Here is a 26,056-nt window from a genome sequence, read left to right on the forward strand (position 1 = left end):
CGAGCGTCTGCGGCAGGACGAGCACCAGCCAGCCACCTTGGCGACCGCATTTAAGGACATGACGTTCAGGATTGTCAGAGCCACGTTGCCCGTTTGTCTGGGGCATACAAAGCGGACCGGGCTAACAATAGAGCAGCTCGACTTCCCTCTTGACGCAACTGCCCAAATTGGCTCGCTCATCATTATTTATATGCCACTTTCTATCGAATTGAATAGATGGCAGGACAAAGCGCTCGAAGGGAAGGTGTCGATTCCAAGGTGTCGGGACAGCCCAGCGACAGATACGGCTGCCTGGCGCAATTCAAGGCGAAGACGTGGCACAGTTTTCCCTGTCTTTTGGCTATTGTTTCATTGTTTGCTGTTTCGCTGGGTCGAGTGCCGACCGGCTTGAGTGGCTTGGCCGTGGTTTATAGCCGCGGTGGCGATGGCTGCGGCGGCGAGGTAATCCTTTGTCTCAGGCGACTCAATAAAGAACTTATTGTGGACAAATTTCGACATTTTTCAAGCGATGTTTTCGGCTTGTCTCTATGTAGTAGCGTCTCAGTGTGTGTGTGTGTAAGTGAGTGTTTGTGTGTGCAGTTCCATTTCCAGCTTCAAAGGACATGCTTGACTTTTAACAGGAATCAATTTATTTTATGCGAAATAATCGTGTTGATGGCTGCGTGCTCGCCCCTTTTTTTTCAGCCGCTTGACGTTTACGTTTTGGGCCTCTGGCATTTGGGTTTATTCACACACCAACCCCAGAGGGCCAACCCTCCGACGGTCCAATACCGCAACGAGGGCTGTGACTGGGTTTGGCCTGGTGGAGCGCCTATGTGAAGAAGGGTGGAAGTAATTTTAATTTATGATGTCAATTTATAGTAGTTTTTGCGGTTTCACAACATTTTACATAAGACCAGAGATACAGCCAAGTGGGATGCGATCGTGTGTCATTTCAGCGAAACAGACATGAGCATATACAGTAGATAACTATATATATTTATATAGAATTCTATAAGCACATATGAATCAAGTTTTTATCGTAGTACAATTGTATGATAGTCATCAATCAAAAAATTGGCATGCACCCATTACGATTGCTGCGTATTATTGCTTTTTTTTATTAAAAAAATCAGAGATTTTTTGTGAAAATTCAATGCGTATTATTGTTATAGAAAATAGCACGAGTGGAACATATCGGCGATCAATCAAGTCTATTGCAATTTCCCCCCGCAATATTTAGTGAACTCAACAATTGCAGTGCCCTTGCTGCCCGTGGGCAGAGAGATTGGCAAGGTTGCGGCATTGAGGTTGCATGTACCTAACTCAGACACCTACTACAACGGCAGCAGCAGCTCTCAGATGCAGCTCATCATCATTCATGCCAGTTGACGATTCATGCATTCATTCATTCATCACACGCACATGCACACGCACACATAGAAGGAGACACTTGACAGCTGACCAGAACCCTGGGCTGTTAGGTAAACATGAATTTATCGGTTATTATTAGCACCTTTCCATCATAATTGCACCATAGGAGTCAGGAACCCAGACTCAATTGAGCTCGGGCCAATTGCAATCTCCTACCGGTTGCCTCAAACAGCAGCATTCAATGCCTTGGCCAACAATGTCCGGCCGCATTGCATTGATATGTGTGAAAAGGCTTTTGCCAGCAACATTTGCCAATCCTCGGTAGCACGCATTGTGAGCATTCTGCAGAATTCTGCCAGAGCATTGTTCCATTTTTCAACATTTCAATTTGCATTTGACTTTGGTACTAGCCATGGGCGAGCCGAGCCACTTATGTCTTTGGCCCGTCTCACAACAGGAATGCGGCGAGACACTGCCGCCGCTTGTGCTAGGCGGATCAAGGAACGTCCCGGTCAATTGGTAGGCTTTTGGGCCAAGAGAGCGTGCCGCTCGCTGCTGACGATTGTTACAGATTTTCACGCATTATTTGCGCTCGCTTGCACAAATCTTACGAATCCTAAGACGATTTCCTCTTCCAAATCTGTTATAAGCCTTAAAGCGTGTCACACGGCAAATTGAAGAAAGTTGGCCCGAAATGGAATATATTGTAAGAGACAGAGAGAGAGATGTTAGATCTAAATATATAGATATAAGAGAAACGCTACTGCAACTATCCCATTTATTTACATATGGATTAATATTTGATGTCCAATTTTGAATAAAAATTATTTTAATTTACATGATATTATGAGCCAAATTTTTAATGAAAATATACATTTACATGTGTATAGGCCATTTAATTAATTCACTCAATATTAAAATAAAATTATATTTAAAATATAGTATTTCTCATGCTATAAATAAATAAATAAAATAAAATAAAATAAATAAAATCAAGAGATAATCAAGTAAATAAATATAAAAATAATTTATATATGTAATTTAATTTATATCCTTCAAAATTAAAAGCAAATAGACTTTGAAATAAATAAAATTATATTTAAAATATATTTTTGTCTGCTCATGGTAATAACTAATCTGCACAAAAAAATTTTAAAATCAAGAGAAACGCCACTAATCAAGAAAATAGAAATGAATATTTAAAAAGGTTGCATCAAATATATATGTAAATTAAATATTAATTTATATGACATTTACGAGCATATATAAATTAATTTATTTCCTTAAAAATGAAAAGCGCATATACCTTAAAACAAATAAATTTATATTTTAAATATTATTTCGAACTCGTGCTAATATCTTATCTATGCCTAAAATGGAGTTCATTTTCGTTCCATTAAATAAGAAATAAATAAATAATAATTCATGTATAAATATTTATATATTCTTACTGTAAGTATATTCATTTATATATTCAATTCAATATATATATATTCCATTAACCCGCTTGATTTGCATATGCCTCGCACTGACATTGAACTTATTTTGGGCAGGTAAATCTAGTCAGTAGTTGATATGCCACTGTGACATTGTTTGAAGGCAAATGTTCATTAGTAATAGAACGATTACCCGCCGGGGTCAACACTTTACACACCCCGACAGACATACATTTATGCATATACATACATATACAATGTAGATGTATTCTAGCCCGCATAGGTATTCAAATTGAAAAACGCTACAGGACATGCGGACACAATGCGATGCGATCACTGGACATTGGGCATCGGCAGTCGAAGAGCATTTGAATGAACTGAATTACAAGCGGATTATTGGATTTGAGGTTAAGTGCATTTTCAACGATTGCAACTGTAACGAAAATGAAATTTTGCTCGACGATTTTCACAACTGTTTTGACTTTGGAAATGTTTTTGCCCTAAGCTGGGCCCGCAAAGCCGACTACGACAAAAAAGATGAAAAAATCGCGCAGAAAACGCGCGCGGTAGGCGGGGCGAGCACAAACGCCATTGCTCGCACAAGGCAGCTGCTCATATACACACACACACATATACACATTCGGCATACAAGCAGAGTTGTGTGTGCGCGCGAGCGAGAGAGAGAGAGAGTGCGCTCACAGCTGACTGCTGCCTGTGGCATGCCCCAAACAGAGAGAAGGGTCGTGCGCCAAGGATATCGAGGCAGACGCTCGTTTTTAGTAGGAAAACTAACCAGCATTGATCATATTTGAAGTGGATGCGAGTTAAACGCGCGTGTTGGCTGTCGCCTGCCATTGTCCAAGGGCGCAGGAGGAATGCTCGCTGCGTGGCCCTCGGCCTGGGGTTGGTTGCTCTTTCTATGCGTCCTTTAATGGACCAACGGCCGCCGCGGTTTTTGTGGCGTTGTGTCACGGGATAAATATTAATCGATATCTGTGTATAGTGTGCATGTGTGTGTGTGTGTGCGCGCGCGCGTGTGCGTTTCTATAGTGTGTGTGTCTGTGTGTGTGTGTGACTTGGGGTGTCGTATCCTTTTGTTGGCTGGCACAGAACCGCACGACCATTGTGTACTAAAATGAACAGCATCCGCGCGCTGTACCTTGGCGCGCTCACCGCTCGAATTAGTCGAGTGCATTCGCTTGAAAAACTAATTTGATTTATGTCCTCGCGTTAAAGTGCGGTTTTCCGTCCGTTCCGTGAGCGCTGCCTCTTCCAGCCGCCATTCACACCCATAACTTGGCCAGCTCGTCCAAGTATCCAGCTGCTTTCGCAACGCCCCGCCAAGCGCCTCTCGATGCCTCAATGGCCAATTTCAGTCGAGGGCTTTGTATAATTAATGTTGGTGCGTTGCGAATTTTCGGGCCAAACGGTACTTTATACCAGTTGTTAGATTAAATCTCGAGTTACAGTAAATGTGAAAACAATTAATTAGCTATCTTTAGCACAGCTTCAAATATTCGACTTTTATTAAAAAAAAAAAAAAAAAAAAAAAAAAAAAACTAACTAACGAATGAAGTCATGAATACAAGTATTTTATTAACCATTAATCAAAGCTTAAGCCTAAACTTATTAACTTGACTTTAGAACAGCCCATCGTAGAGCTAAGCTGCATCTTTCTTTCTGTATAAAAATATTATTTTCTATTTAATTTGGCGATATATCATAATACCTTATTTTCGTTCCTTTTAGAGTAAATAATAAAACTAATTTCAGTTAACAATTCCAACATGAATACCGCTTTATAAAAATTTGTAATTTTTACAATTATTTAAATTTACAATTTGATCGACTTATTTACGTGGAATAAGTTTCACCCAAAATCCAGTTTTGGGCGTCAATTGAAAGCCGGAGGTGTTAAGGACAAGCGGAATGCAGGTATTCTTGGCTGGCACAATACGGAACTCACGCAGCAGATAGTAGATCACAGCTTTGGCCTCAAGTAATGCGAATCGGGAGCCTAGAGAAATCATAATTAATAAATAAATATTAACAAATACCTTAGATATCAGAGCCTGCCACTCACCTATGCAATTGCGTGGCCCTACGCCGAAAGGATAATACGTAAATGGCAGAATTTTGTCCTTGTTCGCCTCGCTGAAACGATCTGGGTCAAATTTATTCGGATTCTCAAAATACTTGGGATCACGATGAAAGCCGCAGGTGGGCAACCAAATAGCTTCTCCTTTTTTGATCTCAATACTTTTGCCATCGACCTCGTATGTAATGTCCTTGTTGCACTCGCGATCAATGGCGATGGCCGCTGGCCACTTTCGCAGAACCTCCGAGACCACCTGATCCATATACTTCATGCCCATTATAGCCTCGTATGTCAGCTGTCCGCCCTCCAGATCACTGTCGACCTGGGCCACCTCCTCGTAGAGCTTCTCCTGCACATCCTCGTTCTCCAACAGCTCATGGGCAGTGAAGCACATGAGTACCGCCGACGTCTCAAAGCCCGCAAAGAAGAAAACAAAACATTGAGCAACGATATCACGATCGCTCCAGTCCCGAACTGCGCTCGATTTAGGCTTATCTGAGTTGAGTAAGCCTCGCGCCTCCATCAGCATGTTGATCATATCCGGCCGTATAATGTTATTCTCCTGACGGTACTTCATGGCGTCCAGCACCAGACGCACAAAATAGTTTGTGCTTTTCTTATCAAAGAGTGAGATTTTCAAAGCCTGCAAGGGAAAGTATAAACATAATTTGTAAGCCAAATCAGCAATAAATGAAATTAGAGATCCTCTACCTTAAACAGTTTCTGTGCAGTTTGGAATAGCAAAAACTTGAGGTTCATCAGCGCCGTGAAGGTTGTCAGCTTCTTTCCCATCAAATAGAACTGGTTCTCCCGATCTTTAAATGAGTTCACCTGCAAACCAAATGCTGTTGAGGCAATGACATCGTTTGTGAATCGGGTACAGTAGTCCTTCATGTCCAGCTCAATTCCATCCTCTGGAATATCATCACGCTTCAGGCAGTCAACTGCCTCTTTGGCCACAATATCCATCAGCTGGAACATTTGACGCATTTTGCTGCCTGTAAAGGCAGGACTCAGAGTGCTGCGCATGTCCTTCCAGCGCGCATCGCGCATAGAGAACAAGGAGCTGCCAAAAAGATTGTCCATGTCATGCGGATCTTCACTGTCTACTCCAAAGATATTCCGATGATTGATAAAGTGATCGAAATCCTTGATTGTGATCTGCTTAACTAGCTCCGGGTCGCGTATCATCAACAGCGGCTTGCGCTGCTCAAATATTCCAAAAACCCTATAAATAGAAATAAATTACTAATCATTCGAGGGGTCCTTGACCGATGAGTGAGCTGACAATTTGCAAGGCAAAAACTCTTATCTATATAGTCAAGTGGCGCAAATATATTATTCTAAATGAGTCAGAGCACGCATAAAACCATTTTACCTTCTATATGAATTTTTAATCGTTCTTGATTAACTGATAAAAGCTATCAAACATGTCTTTTACCTATACTTGTATTTGTATATCAGCTATCATAATTGCGATAAAAGTAATTCATGATATAGTCAAGAGTTATTGTTGTCTGTGTATGTAGTGAGTATATTTACAGCTCTATAGATAAGATTTTGGGAGCTATCTTAAGTACCCAACAAATGGCTTCTATATATTTTATTAGTCTACAAATATTTTAGTAAACACAGAAGCGCGCCGAGGCGTTTGACGAGGGGGGAATGTAAACTGTATAAATAAATTAATTTATATAATTGCACTGCGAATACACTGATAGTACTTTATTTTTCCCCCTCATGTGTGTGCCACTCCCGTTACCCCTTCGCTTCGCAACTGACTAAATATCAAAAGCAAAATGATGTTTGTAAATTCTAATTGCATTTAATCAAATAATTTGTAGTCATAATCCAGCGCATTCAATCTATATCCATCTGCTTACATATGGTAAACACTATAGAGATTGTGGATAGAAATGCCTTATATCATTCCAGCCGGAATGCAGCTTTTGCAATTACAATAGATATTCGCACTGACGCATTTTGGATATCAACAGCTTTTTTCATTTATCTAAGCATAGCCGCATATACATATGTACATAATATATACATATACATTATTGAGACCCTGCAGGGCATTCGTATCCAATAAATATATATAAAATTATACATGTTTTTTCAAGTTTTGCGTATTGATCTTTTTTCCATAACTGAACTCAAAGCATATATGCTCATATTTTTGATACACTCGCGTATCAGGTAATCTAATAATAATATACATATGCATGATATGAAAATGATGCTCACTTATATCAATATCAAAATATATATCTATCGATCGGTTTTTGCGCACTAAACTTTTAAATGTAATACGCAGTTAAGATATCATTTAAAAATGTTCCATGTACTTACTTGCCATCCCCCTTGTTGTACAGATCGACAACTATATCAAACATTGATTGCTGGCGCAAAAACATTTTGATCATGCTGCCAAAAAATGGATATGGCTTATCATATTGAATGCCACGATCCTTAAAGAAATTATAGTGCAGCGTGGCCCAGTGGTAGGCCACCAGCAGGATGACAACAACGAGCGCCAACAGTTCTACTAGCATCTTGACAAGCTACTGATCTACACCATCTGATCGAGCGAACATCAAATTTAAAACTAAACAACGCAACGCGAAGCGCACTGAAATTACCTTATTTAGTTTCACTCGAATGGGCGAGTCAAGTGGGAGCTTTTGCTCCAAGCTTTGGCTTACAGCCGTACGAATGATGAAATTGCTTTGGCACTTGAATTAATTAAATATATGTGCAAATGTATGTATGTGCGAGTACATACATGCATACGCTTGCTGAGCATACATATGAGGAAAACTCATATTTGTGTGTAATATTCACAATTAACGGAAACGAAGCTTTGTTGCTGTTATTTTCACTGTGAACTTGACCGTCATTCAAACAACACTGAGCGTAGGTGCGGTTAACGAGAGTAATCAAATAGATGATGTCGCTTCAGATGAGGATGCTTATCTGTTAGATACCCTATTTTAAATATATCTTTGCTTTTTTTTTTTTTTATTTTGATTTAAATATGATTCATTTTTATACCACTTACCATTATCAAAAATTACTTGTTTACGATCAGCCCGTTGCTCACCTAATTATAGCAAATATGAAGTGTATGTACTTCAAAATGCCTGACGAAAGAATATATGCGAAACTGTTGCCATTATTGATGCAATCAGCTACAAATTTGGTGGAACAGCTTTATATAATTAATGTATATGATTCAAATATTATAGAATTTGTTCTTAGTCAGTTTAGCGAAACCCAAATACAGTGAATATTTTCTATTACTCATATATAGCAGTATTTTATGCCCATCTTTGCTCAGCTCTCCAACATGCTTACGTTACAGTGGCCCCACACACGGCTACTAGGTGCCATGGAACACCTTTGATATGAATATAATTTTTTGCATTATTACATGAGAACTCATTGCCCGATAATCGTGCTACTAAACCACACAAGAGTATTCGGGATAACTTGACTAGAAGATATCTTTAGTTTTTGTGGATTTCATTAGATGATGATAGAACAATTAAATCCAATATAATTTAAGATTATATTATATATTTATATTGTTATACAGGATTACTCCAACCAGGACTACAAGCTCCTCAATTTGAAGTCAATTTAGCATATATGTAATATATAATATATATTATGTATATTATGAATGATGATAGGATAGTATGTAAATTAAAAAATACATAAATTTATAAATAATATAAATGCATTGTTCAAATCATCAGAAGACTTCTATTAAGGCTCAAATAAAAAACTTTCGTCTCTGAAGTGAAAATATCTCAAACATAAGCGGGAAAAGACTAGCTAACAGTCAGAGCTCAAACTGGCAGAAGTTGATGCAATACGAAATTCATTGAGGTGTTAAGGTGTGATATTGTATTATTGCCCAAGTAACTCTGGCATCAACTCAAATACTTCAGCAACCAGTTTAAGAGATTTAACACTGGGCTGAATGGATGAAGATTTCAGTTTCTTATACAAAATCATAATTTTCCAATACCAGTAAATATTGATATCTGATAACTAATACATCAGTGTTCATCAACGATGCAAACCGAAACTACTCCACTCTGTGGATCGTTTTTTACAGAAAATAGCTGCTCAATCAAGCATTGCGTATTATTGCCTGAAAGCTTTTGATTAAGCTTTGGCATATCGCCGGTCAACATTTAAAAATTTCTCAAACATTTCGAAAGCTCATATACATACACATATGCACTTGTTTACATATGGTTAAAGTGCGAGTCGGCTATCAACAAATACGTATGTATGTATGTGTGTGCATGTATATATATGTGCATAAATAAATTTTATCTATTAGTAAACCAGTTACACTGACTGTGAACTTGACTCTTACTGAGTGCATGAGAGTAAACAATGATGTTATTAATCAAAATGCTCGAGAGGTAGATACCCTATAACGTATGTAAGGCGAGTTAAATGCCAATGTTTTTGAAACAGAATTTTATACATATGATTTTGATAAGCTCTTGAACTACAGATTTTCATATATTTATATTACCCATATAAAAATATGAAAAGTTGAAGCCAAAATTAAAAGAATTGAATAGCAGCTATAAGCTATATACATATATATCTATACCAATGCTTTGCTGTACTCAATTGATAAATTCAAGACGTACTGGATCGAATTTAAATATAACCGCTAACGACAAACTGTGTAAATCTAGTTTCCATATGAAAAACTACTTTAGTTGTTAGCTATTTAGCATAGTCTCTGGCTTGTAGAAACCCAAACCCCCTAATATACTCTAATACACTCACATGAATCACACGCTAATCACTTGTTGAGCCCGATTAAGATTGATCTATGTATCAAGATCACACCTAGTCCATTACTTGAGGCGATCAATTCAAGCTGTTCTAGGCGCTCAAATACCTATGGCACTCATCCCTAATCCAAAAGAGCCGGATGTAGTCTGATCTATAAGCGGATTGTGATTAAGAAACTAAATTTTAAGCGAAATGCACGATCCATCGGGGCCAGAGCTAGATCTATGCTTGGCTTATCTGTGTTTAGCGGAATGCGACGATAAGCACGTTAGCATAAGTTGCATTTGCAGTTTGGTTAGGATGTGTTTTCCCCTGACCACAACACAGCGTCGCCGTCTAATGAGGCGCCTAGCACATATCCATATGCTGAGCTACTGAAATTTCCTCATTAATCAAAATTTGAATATGACGCCATATCCTTATTGTTTGCTCTAATTACGGCCAGGTAGCGATAAGAGAGCGTCGCCGATATATTCCATGAATGAAACAGCTCCTGGCTGGAAATGTGCCATATTTAATTACACTATAAAACTCTTCAATGCACATTTATGAGCATTGCATTGTTCTAGGTAGGTGCTACTTTATGACGCCAATGGCGACGCCGACGCCGACGCCGATGCGAACGACGAATGCGTGGAAAATCCCGCGCTCGTTATTTGACAAACATGCTGGGAAAGTCCAAAGCCCGTTGCCAATCCAAGGCGGCTGCTTGCCTAAGTGCCAGCCTACACAAATAAGCTCATGGATTTTTTATGGTCCTGCCACACCGCGCCCGGCAGCCCACCTACAGCTACCTGACCCAGGATCGCCCGGTTCAGTTTCCTGCCACAGCGCATTTATGAATGAGTCCGATCTCCGACATGGCACTGCTAACGCGACTCGTGAATGAATCTCCATGGCGCATTGTAAGTTTATTGCAGGTACTAAAAATCACCTATGCAGCCAGCCCTAAAACCCTACCTAACCCGACGCAATGCAGCGCAGCGCAGCCCAGCCAAAATGCACCCGTTGCATTCATTAGCGTTGAGAGGAACAAAGCAGTTGCACTTAATCCTAATGATTTCCCTTTTGTTTCTAATGACGCAGCGGTAGGCTTATGTGGGACAAGTGAAGACGCGGCTTCAACTATGAAGCCAACGTTCATAAGAATCGCGGATAGAGAAACTGGACTATCGATTAATGACAGCATCAATTTTTACCGATTCGCTAAGAAAATGCAAGGACAAAACTTTTCTGCTGAAGAATCTTAATGATAAAGAACAAACAAATAATTCCAGTTTTTTCAGTTAAGCAATTTTATTTACAAATTTTATGAAATACCTTTAAACCCCAATTATAATTACAATATATACACAAAATTTCCTATACATTCTCCAAGGGTGGTTGCCATTTAAATTTTACTCAGAAAATAAATATTTTTCTCTCTTATTTTTAATTTTTCTAAGGACTTCAAGCTCCCAGCTGTACATTTTCTCATATAAGATACATATACATTTACATAAACCCATACAATTATCCCGTCCATTCTTGAAAACTATTGCGAAACATTATTCTTACCAACACCCGATATCTCTTAATATATCTACTTTCGTCCTTATCTCCTTGGGGCTGGGAGCAAACGCCCATCAGTGGCCATAAAGTGCCCCACAATATATCCATGTCATCCCTTGGAGCCACAAGCCCACAAGCCATAGAGATAAACTTAAAGCAACTGTACCATTTTACATGCTCAAACCTTAAGTCAAACCCCCAAGAATGTGCTGTGAATATTGAAGCCACAATTTGCTCCGTTTACAAATCTGAGCATATAACATATAGACGCGCACCGCGCCCGATACACATTTTGCATATTTAAAGCACGACAGTTGCCACAAAGCGCAAAGCATAAGACGGGACCAACCCCCAGAAAGAAGCACTTAATTCAATAATAAATTGCCACCACAAAAGGGCAGCAGCAGCAGCGAAAGCAAGCCCCTTGATTTTTCGGGCAAGCCCGAATCAACCCAGCCACAGCCCACAGATAACCAAGTTACAACGCAGCTTTGTTCAGCTCACGGCGGGCCGGGGGGCCAGAGCCCAGCCCAGTTTGTGCCTCAAAGACAACAACTTTTATCAAATTGCGTATAAGGGGGTTTGTCGGGAGGTAAGCGTAAAATTCATAATCATGAATGCTTCGCTTAAACTTCCACCCCGTTGGGAGTTACAAAACAACAAAAAATAAGGAGAGAGGCAAACAGATACTTCTTTTCATACACATTCATACAGATATATATATTTTATATATATGTGCGTACGTATGTCCTTAATAAATAGTAGCGCATCACTGGGAATATACACATTAAAAGCGAAAGTCAAGGAAGCTGCCATTGCGAGAGCCGATTAGATTTGCTGGCATGAAAACTAAGCAAAGCGAACGCGAGAATACGTGAGTACATTATATACAATTCAGCGTGTGTCTCTCTCTCTGTGCGTGTGTGTGTGTATGTAGCTATGTATTTGAGTCTGCGTGAGCGGCCATTGTTGTGCGGTGCGAAAAAACAACCCTGAAGCGTGCCTCTCGCTCACACAGACAGATAGGCAGCAAATCAATGAATGAAGCAGGCAACGGATGCTCTCAATGTGTGCATGTGTGTGTGTGTGTGTGCGTGTGCGTGCGTAGGTAGGCCGCTAGGTAGGCCTATACTGCCAGGACCTTAACGTTCAATGAAAAAAATCTCTTTAAATTGTGTGCCGCTCGGCGGAGAGAGCTCAGTTCGAGTTGAGATCTTGCAACGCACACACACCGCTCCGCCTACGCAATTGCACGCCAAGTGTTCCTCCGCCCAAGTGAAACAGTGATTTTTCTCATATAAGAATAAGAAACAACGATTATGTCGACAATTAACATGCATCCACCGCAAACGTACTCGCGCCTGTTCCGTCCCTGGGATACGCAACGCCAGATTCCAGCAGCGCCCGCCAGGGCCGTGAAACGTGAACGTGAGCCCGAAACAGTGACCATCAAAACGGAGCTGCCCAGCAGCAGTAGCTGCTGCTATGGACAGGATAGCGACCGCGAGTCCTCCTCATCCTCATCGAGCAGCAGCTGCAGGAGCAGCAGCAGCAGTAAATCCAGCTATGAGGATGGCCTAAACAACAGCTACACACGGACATCGACTCCTCTGCTAGATGCCACGCCCCAGCCAACATTTCCAGCCTCCTCAGCTGTGGCGCCACAGCAGCTGTCGCCGCAGCCAGCGCCATTCATGCCCGCCAACGACTTGTACTATGCCGCCGCAGCAGCTGCGGCCGCTGCCGCCGCCAATACCCCAGCCGCTGCTGCCTTTGGCATGGACCCGTTCACGCTGGGCCTGATGGAGCAGGAGTACGCTCGTGTCATGGCCGAGGATGCCCAGCTGAAGGCACTGAATGCCCGCAAGCAGCGCCCAAAGAAATTCAAGTGCCCCCACTGCGACGTAGCCTTCTCAAACAATGGCCAGCTGAAGGGACACATCCGCATTCATACCGGTAAGTTTCACTGAACTGAAGGATCCTCCGCCTGCTTTACTAACTTCTATTTTCCCTATTTCCTCTGCTTACAGGCGAACGACCATTCAAATGCGACGTAGAAACCTGCGGCAAGACCTTCACACGCAACGAGGAGCTGACCCGGCACAAGCGCATTCATTCCGGTCTGCGTCCGTATCCGTGCAGCGCCTGTGGCAAGAAGTTCGGACGGCGTGACCACCTCAAGAAGCACATGAAGACGCATATGCCGCAAGAGCGTCAGCTGGGACCGGCCATCTTTATGCCCATGTATCCATATCTCTATGGCTACTAAGCAGCTGACCCCCGACCCCAGCCCCAGCCACAACCTCAGCTACAACTACAGCTACAGCTTCAGCGATCTGTGAAGCGCTTGCACGCATTAAAAACGCAACAAACAACTACCAACAAACCAACTAAGCAACAACAACAACAAATAACTCAATGCCGGCCAATACTCTAGCTCTGTGCATCTACCTCAGGCGTACCTGGCGCATCAAGGCGCACTTAAACCAACTACCTCAGCACCAATCTATGCAAACAATCATAAAGACGATACAGATAGATATCCATGACGATATATGCAAATATTGAGCTATTTATTTTATAATGAATATTTACATTTCCACTACGTGACGTGAGGTAGAAGCGTCGTAAAAAACCCACACTTGTGTAAATAAATCCTTAAGTGATCCTTTCTCCTATGCTAAGCGATTAAGAGTTTTAAGAGACATCTACATTTATATATACATATATAAGAATATTTTTCACATTTTTACATGCTGAATGCGGTTAATAGCAATATACGATTTACATTTAAATGCCTAGTTAAATATTCAGAGCTATAATATACGATTTATGTTTACAAAAAAAAAAAAAAAAAAAAAGAATATATAAAACATTTGAAAAAAAAAACAATTACTTCTTTATCTTTTCATCTGGAATCTTGGAATTCAAAACAGAAGAGAAATTCTCTTGAGTGAAAATAGTAAATAGAATTTTTTTTCATTCATCAATACCCATATAAATATGAATATACATACATTCATATACATATATAATCTATATTATTATTTACAATTTCACGGCCATTTTGGCAATGGCCTAATGACTGTCACTTCCCACTAACCAGATCATTTTGCAAATTATGCGAATCATGCCGGTAAAATCAAAGCCAAATTTGCAGTTTGCATTCGTCGGCACATTTGATGCATCCTCATCAAAGGGTTGAAACTCCCAAGTCATTTGGACAAAATCTGCGAAAATTCATTCACAAAAATCACAAAAAGAAAACTAGAGAAAAATAACCATTAATTTAGGTCAAGTCAAACGCCCAGGCCCAGAAAGTCTTTAGACAAGCAATTCTAACTTTTCAGCCATAACCAATCCATCTTTTGTAATAATGTTCCATCTATCTGTGTAGAAATATTAGAGCTGACTTGATTTCAGATCGAACGACAAGCGATTCACACAGTTTTCTCACAGTCTGTGGAGGAGTCTGTTGCAATTGTTCACGTATCCTTGCCATTACTCACACGACAGCTTGCGTCATTCATAAGGACAATGGCGAGTGGCCCACCTGAGCAAGTAAGTGCGATAGACACAAAGTCTGCTCTGACAACAATTTGGAATTTATATGTACCCCGGGTCCACAATATCAATGTGACTTCTACGTGTGCACAATAGATGCAATTTTGTTAACCGTAGCAGACCGGTGGGCACTGCCTCTCAACCTTTTCCACAGACAGCCAGACAATGGCAATACGGTCGCTTGATAGAGGCGTGCAGGTCCCGCATCGCATCTACATCTACCTGTCCACCCTGGTCAGTCCTGAGAAGATTTTCTGCCAGACAGTGCGACGTCTTCGTCGTTGTTGTTGTTGTTGCTGCTGCTGCTGCTGCAACACAAGTGGCACAATGATCTAACTAATAATATGTCCCATTGATTTCTGTAATTCTGTTTGCAGCAGACACAGCGGCCACACTTTGAGCACTTGGCCAAACCCAGCGGACGGCAACTAGTTCAAATACCCATTTCTCAAGATGATACGCTTTTCGTCAGCATTTCGAATGGATCTCTTTCGATATTGACAGCGATGTTTGCTAAGTATTGTCCTTTAATTGCTGCCAATTAATTAGAGCATGGGTAGAATTCTTTACTCTGAAGTGTGGGAAGATGCTTTAAATTTGTATAAAGTCCATAAATACATATCATTTATCGATGTCAATCACATTCTCAAACGTTGAATAATAGGCAACTTTTAAATGATGATGTATGTATATAGGAGACATACATACATATATATAGGCATAACAAAAGCAAATTTAGTTCATTTGTATATGTATATAAGGCATTTAACTAGTTTTATCTAAACATAGACAATATAAGCATTATTTATTTGTATTAAAAATACTTTAAAGTTAGATACATATACATATAGCTAAATGATACCTACCTATATGCGGTTAATTAATTTCTTTGACAGCGAAACACAAAGTAAGTCCTTCAACTAGTGGTATAATCGAAATAAAAAAGGAAAAAAAAAAAAATTTATATATATGATTATATTGACTAACTAATCTTAGATGAGCTCTTAGTCCAAAAATGCAAAGAATTTATTACGTTGCTGTTAATATAATCAATGATAGATATCATTAATAATAGATCACTATTTAGGAAAAAAGTGTTCTAAGGCCAAGAAGAACAGGATAAAAGGCTTGAATTTACCTACTAATGACTTAAAAAATTTGCAAAAATATTCTTCTTTTCATGCAAAAAATTAAACACTACTTTTTGTTTGGAAAAATTACATTTGCATAAATATCATCATAAAACTGATTTATATAAATTTTACATTCGAAGAATATTTTATTTATTTATTCATTGCATTTAACATACTGATACACTAATTTTTAATATTTTTAAATATGTATACCCATGTAAATAACTATGTATATCTTGATACTGAGTAAGAGTCCAAGTTCATTTAATTCTTTTAAATTATAATAGACATCTCATTTATATTTTTAATTCACTTTTAATAAATGCGGTAATTTCTATTGCAATTAATTATTTAAATAACCTTATATTTTATTTAAAAATTTAATTATATATAATATTATTTAATAACTTTTAACAATTTCTCCTCAAGTTAGAGTAACTTTCAAGCAGGTCTCACAAATTAAATGAACTGTCGTACTTCATTTCGTAATATTTTTTGTGTCACATATATAGAGACGTTAAGGAACTTTGCAATCCCTCCAGCATTTCCCAGGAATTTAAATCGAGGAAAGAAATATAATTGCTCAACTATAAACGTAAACAAGATAGTATTGTTCCACAACAATATCAGACAGAGTCACTTCCTAACAAGAAAGTAGTTTGGCTATCAATAACCCACTGACGTCTTGAGGACAATTGCCATGTAGGAGGCACTAGCCTATATGCCATTCATGACCACAAAAAGGCCAAACAAAAGTCATCGGGTGGTCCACAAATTCCGCAACTATGCTCGTATAATTGCCAGCTATGTGGACCAGAAGACGTTGTGTCTTCTAGCATACTTTCTAGCCAGGCCACACAGCGCGTCAGACTGAGAAATTGAAATGTATTTTGTGCCCTAATAGAGAAATATACGGGCCATAATTTCGCAATGCAACAATAGCACAGCAATTGAATGGGCAGTGCAAAAAAAAAGAGAGAGCAGTGCATAAAAAAAAAAAATGGAGTCGTCGGCCCGATGGGTATAACAGCGTAGAAATGCGATTGCTACCTTTCACAGCGCCAGTTCTTGGCCAAGCAGAGTGCGTTGATGGGTTTCAACCCCTCAAGGAACAACCCTCATCCCCTATATGCATAAGCACACGCACACACACACACAACCACAGGGACACACACACTCACACACAACCAGGGGCTGGCAGGGGGTACAGACAGTAGTAGTAGCCGTGGTGCCTGTGCGCTGACGTTTTGTACAAAGTGTCAGAGGATCCATTTAATTGGAAAATTTATTGGGCAGCAGCAGCAGCAAGGCGCATTGGAATAGGAGACAGCCTGTCTGGCCCTCTTGTTGGCTTTCTTTGGCTCGCTTGTTTGCGGTTGCTGGAAATACTTTCACAAATCCAAATAGGGGAAGACAGACTAACCCATAAAAAGTAGAATAAAAATAAAGCAAAGACAAATTCGTGTAAAGAAATGGATTTGTATCGAATACACGAGTAAAGTGCCACAATCGACGCAGTTGCCTAGAATATGCCACGGAGCTCAACGTGTGTGGCTGTGGCTGTAGCTGCGACTGTAGCTGTGGCTGGCATGTTGGTAATTCTATTCTATTCAGTTTTATTTTATTTTGTGTTCGTTCCGATTATAAGACTTTCCCGCTAATTATATTTGTACAGGCCACGCTTCCAGAGCCAGCCACACATTGCCCAACATTTCCAGCTACTTATCAACGGCTGGCATTGCCGATTTCCAATCGTATTTTCCAAGTGTTTAGGCTAATCCTAGGCGGAAAAGTGGGTATGTCCCGACAAGCGCTAAACGATGCGTTTATCTGCATAAACACTCATAATAAGTCGATTGTCTGCTGTCTAATCTCTTGCTGAGGACTCACCGCAGCTAATGACCATATCTCCTCATTATCTTACACTGCAAATGTATGCAATTTGGAACGTAATCCTAACGCCGGGACTTGCACAACTCTGCGCAATGCATGAATAGAGATAGCTGCATACGCATGCATATGCATATGCATATGCATTCACACATGTTATATGTATGTACATATATGTACATGTATGTATGTGGTACATAGGACCGAAATACTCATATGGTTATTCCACGCACATGGCACAAGGTGAGCCCTAATCTGTTTGCCCAGATAAACCACAGTCACTCACTAAGAGATAGTCGGCCCGAGCAAACATCAGAGACAGATATGCAAGTCAGCAGTTGATATCAGCATGCCGGCTTGCAGGGGTATTGTGGGCCCAATGCCTAGCCCTGATGCACCCTTAATTAGAAACACGTTCATCATTATTATGCAATTGCAGTCAATTCAAACCGAAAATCGACCAAAACAACAACATACAGCGCCCAGCTGGACAACAGGCCAAGAAGGTAAACAGTAGGTGGTGCCGGAAGTGCCACAAAGTTCAAAACAAACGGCTTTGTCTGCGCTGTTTTCCCATCGCAATGAGCCAACAAACTAATCAAAACTAATGATGACATAATTGGCTCGATTGGGCCAAAGGAAGCAGCCCGATCCTGTGCCGTTTTGTCATGGGCATGAAATCGAATAGAAATAGGAAGTGTTTCTCGCAGCACAAGACAAAGCCACACACAAATTGTCCTTGCAAGGAAACAGCCATCAGCCATCAGTCAGGGGTCCTCAGAAATACGACAAAACAGTTTGCACAAGTTAAAAAAAAAAAAAATTGAAAATAGAAAATAGAAAAAAAAAGATAATTGATTTGTTTGCGAAATGCAATGCGATGACACTTGGATTTTGATGCCTGTGGTGTGGTCCTGTTCAGCAATTAGCTGGAACAGTTTAATTACATTGAGGAAATTGTTGTGACAGTTGGTAAAAGTCAAAAGTGTTGAGCAATTCATCAACCAAATGCCACACGGACTGATTTTCTTTTGAAGTTCCATATTCTCCAAGATCTTTTTATCATTATCTGCTGTTTTGCCACCACGGAAGTTGTCCCGCGGCGTAGCGTGTGCTACTGCAGTTGCTGCCTTCGTCCCGTGGGGTCTACGTACAAATAGACAATGTGTAAAACAAAACACTTAAATGAGATATATTTATATCTTATCAATGACTGTTGTTTTATTTGTATACTGATAGAACGGCATCGACCGATTATTCGTAAACCAAAAAGTTTATATAAAACGAGTACGAGTATATAAAGTACATTCGAGTATAAAATGCATCGAGTATCAAATTTTAAGTATCTGTATGTATATGTAGATATAAATATGTGTAAAAATATATGTTTAAGTTGTATAGCTTGTTTGTTTCTTCAACATTTGTTGTGCAATCAAAGTGCTAATCAGACTTAACATATGTACATATGTAGGTTGGCTTATAGACTACGATAAATACATATATGTATTTATATATTATACATATATCTGGATATGTGTAAATGAAATATATATTGTGGCATGCAAGGGGCATCTTTAAGTAAGGCACAAACAATTGAGCCGCTGAGATTACGTGGTGCGCGTTTCTGCATCGCTTGATCGAACATTTTCATTTGAGGTTATATTTGGATTATACTTGCTACAGCTTTCTGCCTAGTAGAGCATTATGGCCGCCTGATTCTTGTCTTTGCTCAGCGGCTCCGAACGATGACGATCACGACGTTCGCGCCGTCTAGCATAGAGCAGAATCGTTATATTTATGAAGACCACAATGGTCGAAATAACAACCAGATAGAAGCTGTAGCCCAGATGGGCCAGTCCGGTGCTGTACCAATGCTGTTGCTGGTGCTCCGTTAAGAGAACATTGTGAATGAGATACTGATAGAACTGCACCAGCCATGCCAAGAATGCAACCATCTGCGCACCTGCCGCAGAAATGTTTGAAGCCAACAGGAGCAGCATGGTGCCGCCTTTCTTAGCTGCTGACGCTGACTTCAGCACAGCGGCTATGGCAGCTATAGTGCACGCCAACAGTCCAAAGCCTGTGCCAAGTGTCGTAAGCAACCACAGCCAAAAGCTAGTGTCGCCATGCTCGGTGCGAATGAAGGAGTAAACTGTGGAAAATTAAGATTGGTTCATATTTACGCTTCTATTGAAATGAACAAAAGCCTCACCATCAACCTGATTGTTTCGTACTCCAAAACCAGGATTCAAGTTCTGGTTACCATAAAACAAACCAAAATTGACGTCGCCCTTAGCTTCTGTAGTATTGGTGCGCCGCGGATAGGCGCGCACCCAGTGATTGGTTGTCATACTGGTCAACAGTAATCCGATGGCCAGGCAACTGCCAAAGAATGTAGAGAACACAAGGGCGCGCGTGCGTAGACTCATCTTTACAGATCTACGAATGTGCATAAAATGGAAAGTTATCATATTTCTTGTTTTTGCTTAGGTAATTGAAAATATTTTGCTGCTTATGCGTAAGCGTTTTCATTCTAGCCACAATTTCACTGGCTACAACAAAGAAAACGCAGCACAAAACAGCAACAAAAGCAGAGCCTGCTGTGAAATTCACTCACCTTGCGAAAGTGGCTTTGCGGGAAGGAACGCGAGTGTCGTCGTTGTAATTATCACCTTCGTATTCCTCAATATACCTTTGTATCATTGGCCTCGAAATTCTCCTCTCATATTTTGTGCAATTTATGCGTATATCTGTGATTGGTTATTAAATTAGTGTTTGATTCTTTGTTAAGTTAATGTATGATTTTTCCAGCCGTTTTGTGAACTCTGTTGTGTTTTCCCTATGATTTCTTAGTGTTGGATAATGTGTACCGAACATTTCATTTACTCACTGTCTGGCAGCACTACAGCAAAATGTATTGAATGGAACATATGGCAACGCTGCATACAAAAATTGCGCGTAATTTGTGCGTGACAAAAAGAGAAAATCTTTAATAAATATGAGTGGCCGCAAGCACAAAGGAGCCGAAAACATTGAAAATCTGTGTCCCGTAGCCAGGTAAATATATCCATAATAATGTACATGCACGATAGCCCACAAATCAAGTGTGCATGCAAAGGCGGGTCATCAAATGGCGCGAACTATTCCAGTGACGTCACATGAATGTATTGCTAAATAAAAAGCAAGAGCAGCAGCGAAACGGGGCCAGCATATAATTGAAAGGTGCTTGACCCGTGCTGACCAAGCAACTGTCCCGTAGTTGCGCGCCGAGCACTTTTCATTAAATACCCCTCAAACCCTATTTCCAACATGTTGCAGAAAACGCTCGACAAGTAAGAACGGCTCAATCGGCGCTGCAGCCGCTGTGCCCCCAACCAAAACGACGTCGGCTTACGAGCATACCTCCTCCCCGTCAGTGCTGACCTTTGAGGCACTGGAAGAAATGGGCATCGGGATGTTGGACTCTGAGGAGAGCAGCTCATCTGCTCTGTCAGCAATTGCACTCGCAGTGAGCACAACCAGCGATGAGAACTCCAATGAGACTACGCCCTGCACCAATGTGGCGCGCATGGCACACCAGCAGGCGCGCTTGAGTCTGAACTCGACTGCATCTACGCTCGACAACACTATTATTGAGGTGTTCAGCGAAGATACTCAGGAACGTACGCTGCAACAGTCGGCTGAGAAGCTGCACGCTCTGGCCCAGGCGAAGCGAACGGCGCTGGCCAATAGCGAATGCAGCAGCAACTCCAACTCACCCAGCAAACGGACCAGAAATCCCCTTGCCACAGTCACATGCAATAATCAAATTGAGCCCTTGCTGCCACCTGCACCGCAGCAGCAGCCGCCGCCGCAACAGCAACAGTCGCCCCTTAGCCTACTGCCCTCGACCAGCAAGCAGGCGCTGAGGCAAAAGAAACCCACGCAAGCACCAACAGCAGCACAAGGAGCACCACCGCCACCGCAAACGCTGACAAGCCGACTGGCGGCCACAGAAAACTTCTTTGTCTACCGAACGCCCGCGATGAGCGCCCACATTAGCAGCGGCATCAACTACTTTGACAAATTGTCCGACGAGATTTTGCTGGATATTTTCAAATGGTTGCCAAAGAAGACGCTGCTGCGCATAGCCACCGTTTGCCGTCGATTCAATCGTTGTGCACGTGACGAGACTCTGTGGACGCGTCTGGATTTGGGACTACGGACGCTCCGTCCCACTGCCCTGGAGCAGGTGGTGAAGCGCGGAATGCCAATACTTCGTCTAGCTCAAGCAGAAGTAAAAAATTGAACAATCTGCTCTATATATTTTATTTATTCTCAACCATCTTTACACCAGATACAAGATCCGGCGTTTACATACGAGGCATCGTCCATAGACTTTCAGTCGCGTCTACAATATCTGGACTTAAGTCTTGCTTCCATTTCACTCAGCTCGTTGCGCACATTACTGGCGCATTGTCGGCAACTGAAGAAACTTAGCCTGGAGCACGCCGAGTTGAATGATGAAATCTGTAGTGAGATTGCGCAGAACAGCTCGCTGGAGACACTCAATCTGTCGATGGCCAGTGGCCTGAACGCCAACAGCGTTGGCCAAATGATGGAGTCGCTAACCAAACTGAACAGCCTAAACATATCTTGGACTGATTTGAGCGCTGATGCTGTAACCGCACTGGTTACTCACATACCGTCCAATGTGATCAGATTGAACGTGGCCGGCTGCAGGCGTGTGCTCTTCGATATACGTAAGTATCCCACAAATATTGAATAGACTCGTACCGATTTGACATTTATCTTTTTCGGCTTTCAGATGTGGCCACACTGCAGAAGCGCTGCCCCCAACTGCTTGAACTCGATCTTTCAGACTGCAATAGTCTGACGCCTGCGGCCCTCACTTCAATCATGAAATTCAACAGTCTTGAATACTTGTCTGTTTCGCGCTGCTATCTCATACCCGCTGCTAGTTTTATGTAAGCTAATCCAAGTTCACCACGAAGGTCATAGGATTCACTCTAAACATTTTCTCTGTATCCCTCAAATTTAGAGAACTAAAGAAAATGACGTCACTTACTTATCTGGACATTTTCGGCATGCTTTCGGATGCCGCCATGGAGGTGCTGGAGAAGCAAATGCCCAAAATTGGAATCAACAAGTTTATACACAGCTCGGTGGGACGCCCAACTGTGGGCACGCGTCGCACCTCCATTTGGGGCCTGCGAACGCGCGACTGAGGCCTCACCAAATCAGACTTGAAATTTTCATGAATTCTACTTTTGTTGCGTTTATATGCCGCTTAGCGCAGTATTTATATTCAATTCAATGACAATAATTAAATGTCACGTTTAGCAATCAATTTCAATCATCTTTCAATCACTCGTCGACCTCGCTGAGCGGAGCAGCTGGTTTCTCCCATTTCCAGTCATCCCAGTTAACGCAGTCCTTCAGGCTATCGAGATAGCCCATCTCATCCGGACAACGCATTTTACTTGCGGGCTCATTGAGTGCCTCGCACTTCCAGTAGGATGTAGGATCCCAGTTATCACGGAAGATCGCAATGTCCAACTCCTCCTGCGTCTTGCAGCCCGGCTGCCCATCGCTGTTGTAGGCGTTAGCCAAACTGCATGCAGCCAATAGAACCAAACAGATAGTAAGCTGAAGTTTCATTTTACTGCAAATGATGCTCGACCAGTGCTCGACTAACAGCTTTTATAGTTACCTTGGCGCATTGATAAGCCAAACGAAGTGCAATCTTTACCAGAAAATGCTTTTAGATATTGGCTGGTATGCAAACATTTGACAACAACGTCTGTATGACTCAACAATTGTACAATTTCCTTTAGAGTCGGAAGTTTTTAGTGAAATATATGAATTACAAATTAATAGCAGGTTATCCATCTATTATAACTATTGAAAGAAAATTTTCTGATTAATTACACATTTTATAACTAATATCAATATATAATTGTAGTATATTGCTATATTAATTATTAAATTTAATTCAAAACATGGCGCCGTTTTGTTTTTATGGTGAATATTAAATGTGCTGGTCACCCTAATGCTATGTTTAACAGCTGATGCATACATAGTCAATAAATACCTACTAAGTTATGGAATAAGCCTATGAAGCGCGTAGTCATTCTTCCAAATTGCAATTCAATAGAACTGCATTTAATATACAATTATTTTTTGCCTGCTCCGATTTAAATATGTTATGAAATAAACTCAGCGTTGCCACTATTGAGCTGCCAGACTAATTAAAATCTATGCTTGTACAAAAAAAAACTGCCTAAAAATGTCAGCAATATTCAATGCACTATTTACCCACGATTGTGTGAGTCTTTTAACAGTGCTATTTGCCATTAGTTTATATTAGTGCTGTGAAACTGTTGGTTTCGCGTAGGCTTTGTATTCTACTCTCACAAAATTTAAATTTTACATAACTATTCCCAGTAAAAATTTTTTTTTGGTTGCATTCCAAAATTATTCATAGGTAATAAATAAAATTGGCGACTGCCAACAAGCACCTACGCAGTAAACAAACAACAACCTGTAAGACCTTCAAAAATTACAAATCTAGAGCGACGCATATGTGTTCAAGGAGAGCGCTAATCTAAATTGCCTTTCTAGGAGCTCAAGTGGAATATTCAACAGCAGCAAGATGTCGATTAGACGGACAATGTCAAGCTCAAGCTCAAGCGCCGCCGAATGGCGCAATTACTTTCTGAGCACCCACTTTTGGGGACCGGTTGCCAATTGGGGCATCCCGATAGCTGCCATTGCGGACACGTCCAAACATCCAAAATTCATCTCTGGCAGAATGACCTTCGGTAAGAGTTAATTAGATTGTGTTATTAAACCTTATCATCTGTCAGCTGCAAAAGATTCCATATAATCGCAATCGGAGCTCTTCGGTAGACACATTTGTTTATGATACTCGTTTCTGATTCCGCTAATCAAATTGCTCGACACTGATAAGCCAGATACAGATACTTGGCCATGCGCCAGCCACCGGGCTGCGGCTGATATGTCTGACAGCAACTCGGTCGTATTCAAATTGAATTTTGTTTTTTTTTTTTTCTTCTTAACAGCCCTGACCCTGTACTCGTGTATTTTCATGCGTTTCGCCTACAAAGTGCAACCTCGTAATTGGCTGCTCTTCGCTTGCCATGCCACGAATGCTTCGGCGCAGGCTTTCCAGGGCTTACGCTATCTCAAATACACGTACTCCGAGGAATCATCCACGTAGGTTGTTCAGTAACCACCTGTCCCAGCGAGCGCCCGATGTCACTCTCTAAATATTTGAACAACAATGATGACACCAACGATTGCAATTTATCGCAAACACGCAACTGACCGACCGACGTAATCGCTCGACCCCATCCCAGCCCCCGTCAAATTGGTTGAATCTCATTGAGGAATGCTGCCGATTTATTGTTCACGTGTGCTCCACAGCCTCTGAGAGTGCATCGTGCGCTAAATGCTCTTTAGTTAGTGGTTTCCACACGGTTCTGGTTGTAGATAAAATGTATATGATTTTACCATTTAAAATTTAATGTGCAATAGACAAATTAAAGATTTGGCTAACAATTTTATGTGTTAATCTGCCTAAAATCTGTATTGACTAAATATATTTTATGAGGCTATATGAAACGAAAATTGTAAAGCTGTAGTTTGCAAATAAAAATTTCAAGAAATCTAATGAAAACTCCCAACTGACCATTTCCAACTATTTAGAATGGGCACGTTTTTATAATGCACTTTAAAGACGTAATTATGTAAGAAATATAAATAAAACAAAATTTGATTTTAGCACGGCCTTCGGCACATGCACTTTATATTATATTTGTGTATAAATCTAAAATATACAATATATGGGTAAATAGTGTATTTTCATTAATAACATTTTACACATTTCTGTATACATATTTTTGTAACATATTTCGTTTTCACGACTAAAGGAAATGTAATCAATGTAAGTGTAATTAATCGCTACTCAATTTTTTTTTTTTTTTTTTTTTTTGCTTCATTGAGCTTGCAAACGAGTTTTGTTGTTGATTACATTTAGTACATAAAACATAAGTATATAAAACATGTGGTTAAAATTTCATAATTTCAAACATAATAGTGCACTAATTAAAAAATTTGTATAATCATGCGCATTTTATATGGTGCGTTTGCCATATACAAGTTCTTAGGTTCTAATA

The 26,056-nt window shown here is 40.6% G+C and overlaps 6 protein-coding genes across 7 annotated transcripts; 3 read left to right on the top strand and 3 right to left on the bottom strand.

Moving 5' to 3' along the window:
- Positions 1–4,562: 4,562 nt before the first annotated feature.
- LOC6573733 (probable cytochrome P450 9f2) lies at positions 4,563–7,495 on the bottom strand. Its single transcript, XM_001999756.4, has 4 exons — positions 7,240–7,495; positions 5,599–6,115; positions 4,873–5,530; positions 4,563–4,806 (listed from the first exon to the last, which is right to left on the bottom strand). The coding sequence occupies exons 1-4, from the start codon at positions 7,440–7,442 to the stop codon at positions 4,640–4,642; spliced, it is 1,545 nt and encodes a 514-aa protein (XP_001999792.1). The 5' UTR covers positions 7,443–7,495; the 3' UTR covers positions 4,563–4,639.
- Positions 7,496–12,450: 4,955 nt separating this feature from the next.
- LOC6573732 (zinc finger protein 420) lies at positions 12,451–14,110 on the top strand. Its single transcript, XM_001999755.4, has 2 exons — positions 12,451–13,224; positions 13,299–14,110. The coding sequence occupies exons 1-2, from the start codon at positions 12,588–12,590 to the stop codon at positions 13,535–13,537; spliced, it is 876 nt and encodes a 291-aa protein (XP_001999791.1). The 5' UTR covers positions 12,451–12,587; the 3' UTR covers positions 13,538–14,110.
- A 4,936-nt stretch (positions 14,111–19,046) lies between these two features.
- LOC6573731 lies at positions 19,047–20,708 on the bottom strand. The gene is made up of 3 exons (XM_001999754.4): positions 20,473–20,708; positions 20,068–20,294; positions 19,047–20,007 (listed from the first exon to the last, which is right to left on the bottom strand). The coding sequence occupies exons 1-3, from the start codon at positions 20,556–20,558 to the stop codon at positions 19,547–19,549; spliced, it is 774 nt and encodes a 257-aa protein (XP_001999790.3). The 5' UTR covers positions 20,559–20,708; the 3' UTR covers positions 19,047–19,546.
- A 49-nt stretch (positions 20,709–20,757) lies between these two features.
- LOC6573730 (S-phase kinase-associated protein 2) lies at positions 20,758–23,205 on the top strand. Its single transcript, XM_001999753.4, has 5 exons — positions 20,758–20,912; positions 21,174–22,131; positions 22,192–22,597; positions 22,663–22,822; positions 22,897–23,205. Exons 1-5 carry the CDS (start codon positions 20,854–20,856, stop codon positions 23,081–23,083), a joined length of 1,770 nt encoding a protein of 589 aa, XP_001999789.2. The 5' UTR covers positions 20,758–20,853; the 3' UTR covers positions 23,084–23,205.
- On the bottom strand, positions 23,118–23,531 carry LOC6573729. Its single transcript, XM_001999752.4, has one exon. The coding sequence runs from the start codon at positions 23,514–23,516 to the stop codon at positions 23,223–23,225; it is 294 nt and encodes a 97-aa protein (XP_001999788.1). The 5' UTR covers positions 23,517–23,531; the 3' UTR covers positions 23,118–23,222.
- A 642-nt stretch (positions 23,532–24,173) lies between these two features.
- On the top strand, positions 24,174–25,557 carry LOC6573728 (mitochondrial pyruvate carrier 1). 2 transcript variants are annotated; one of them, XM_001999751.4, is made up of 3 exons: positions 24,174–24,401; positions 24,480–24,679; positions 24,941–25,557. In XM_001999751.4, the coding sequence occupies exons 2-3, from the start codon at positions 24,511–24,513 to the stop codon at positions 25,096–25,098; spliced, it is 327 nt and encodes a 108-aa protein (XP_001999787.1). In that variant the 5' UTR covers positions 24,174–24,401; positions 24,480–24,510; the 3' UTR covers positions 25,099–25,557. The 2 variants fall into 2 exon arrangements, with proteins under 2 accessions (XP_001999787.1, XP_032584057.1); XM_032728166.2 differs by lacking the exon at positions 24,174–24,401 and having other exon boundaries at positions 24,469–24,679.
- Positions 25,558–26,056: the final 499 nt, after the last annotated feature.

Source organism: Drosophila mojavensis, unplaced genomic scaffold (assembly GCF_018153725.1).
Source record: "Drosophila mojavensis isolate 15081-1352.22 unplaced genomic scaffold, ASM1815372v1 contig_16, whole genome shotgun sequence".
NCBI classification, from domain to species: domain Eukaryota; kingdom Metazoa; phylum Arthropoda; class Insecta; order Diptera; family Drosophilidae; genus Drosophila; species Drosophila mojavensis.

Coding starts and splice junctions, on each gene's coding strand:
- LOC6573733 (XM_001999756.4), bottom strand. CDS start 7,442: ATGCTAGTAGAACTGTTGGCGCTCGTTGTTGTCATCCTGCTGGTGGCC. Junction 6,116..7,239: donor TACAACAAGGGGGATGGCAA/GTAAGTACATGG, acceptor TTCTATTTATAG/GGTTTTTGGAATATTTGAGC. Junction 5,531..5,598: donor CTGCACAGAAACTGTTTAAG/GTAGAGGATCTC, acceptor TTTCCCTTGCAG/GCTTTGAAAATCTCACTCTT.
- LOC6573732 (XM_001999755.4), top strand. CDS start 12,588: ATGTCGACAATTAACATGCATCCACCGCAAACGTACTCGCGCCTGTTC. Junction 13,225..13,298: donor ACACATCCGCATTCATACCG/GTAAGTTTCACT, acceptor CTCTGCTTACAG/GCGAACGACCATTCAAATGC.
- LOC6573731 (XM_001999754.4), bottom strand. CDS start 20,558: ATGATACAAAGGTATATTGAGGAATACGAAGGTGATAATTACAACGAC. Junction 20,295..20,472: donor CGCAAAGCCACTTTCGCAAG/GTGAGTGAATTT, acceptor GCACATTCGTAG/ATCTGTAAAGATGAGTCTAC. Junction 20,008..20,067: donor ACGAAACAATCAGGTTGATG/GTGAGGCTTTTG, acceptor AATTTTCCACAG/TTTACTCCTTCATTCGCACC.
- LOC6573730 (XM_001999753.4), top strand. CDS start 20,854: ATGAGTGGCCGCAAGCACAAAGGAGCCGAAAACATTGAAAATCTGTGT. Junction 20,913..21,173: donor AATCTGTGTCCCGTAGCCAG/GTAAATATATCC, acceptor AACATGTTGCAG/AAAACGCTCGACAAGTAAGA. Junction 22,823..22,896: donor ATACCCGCTGCTAGTTTTAT/GTAAGCTAATCC, acceptor CCTCAAATTTAG/AGAACTAAAGAAAATGACGT.
- LOC6573729 (XM_001999752.4), bottom strand. CDS start 23,516: ATGAAACTTCAGCTTACTATCTGTTTGGTTCTATTGGCTGCATGCAGT.
- LOC6573728 (XM_001999751.4), top strand. CDS start 24,511: ATGTCGATTAGACGGACAATGTCAAGCTCAAGCTCAAGCGCCGCCGAA. Junction 24,680..24,940: donor CTCTGGCAGAATGACCTTCG/GTAAGAGTTAAT, acceptor TCTTCTTAACAG/CCCTGACCCTGTACTCGTGT.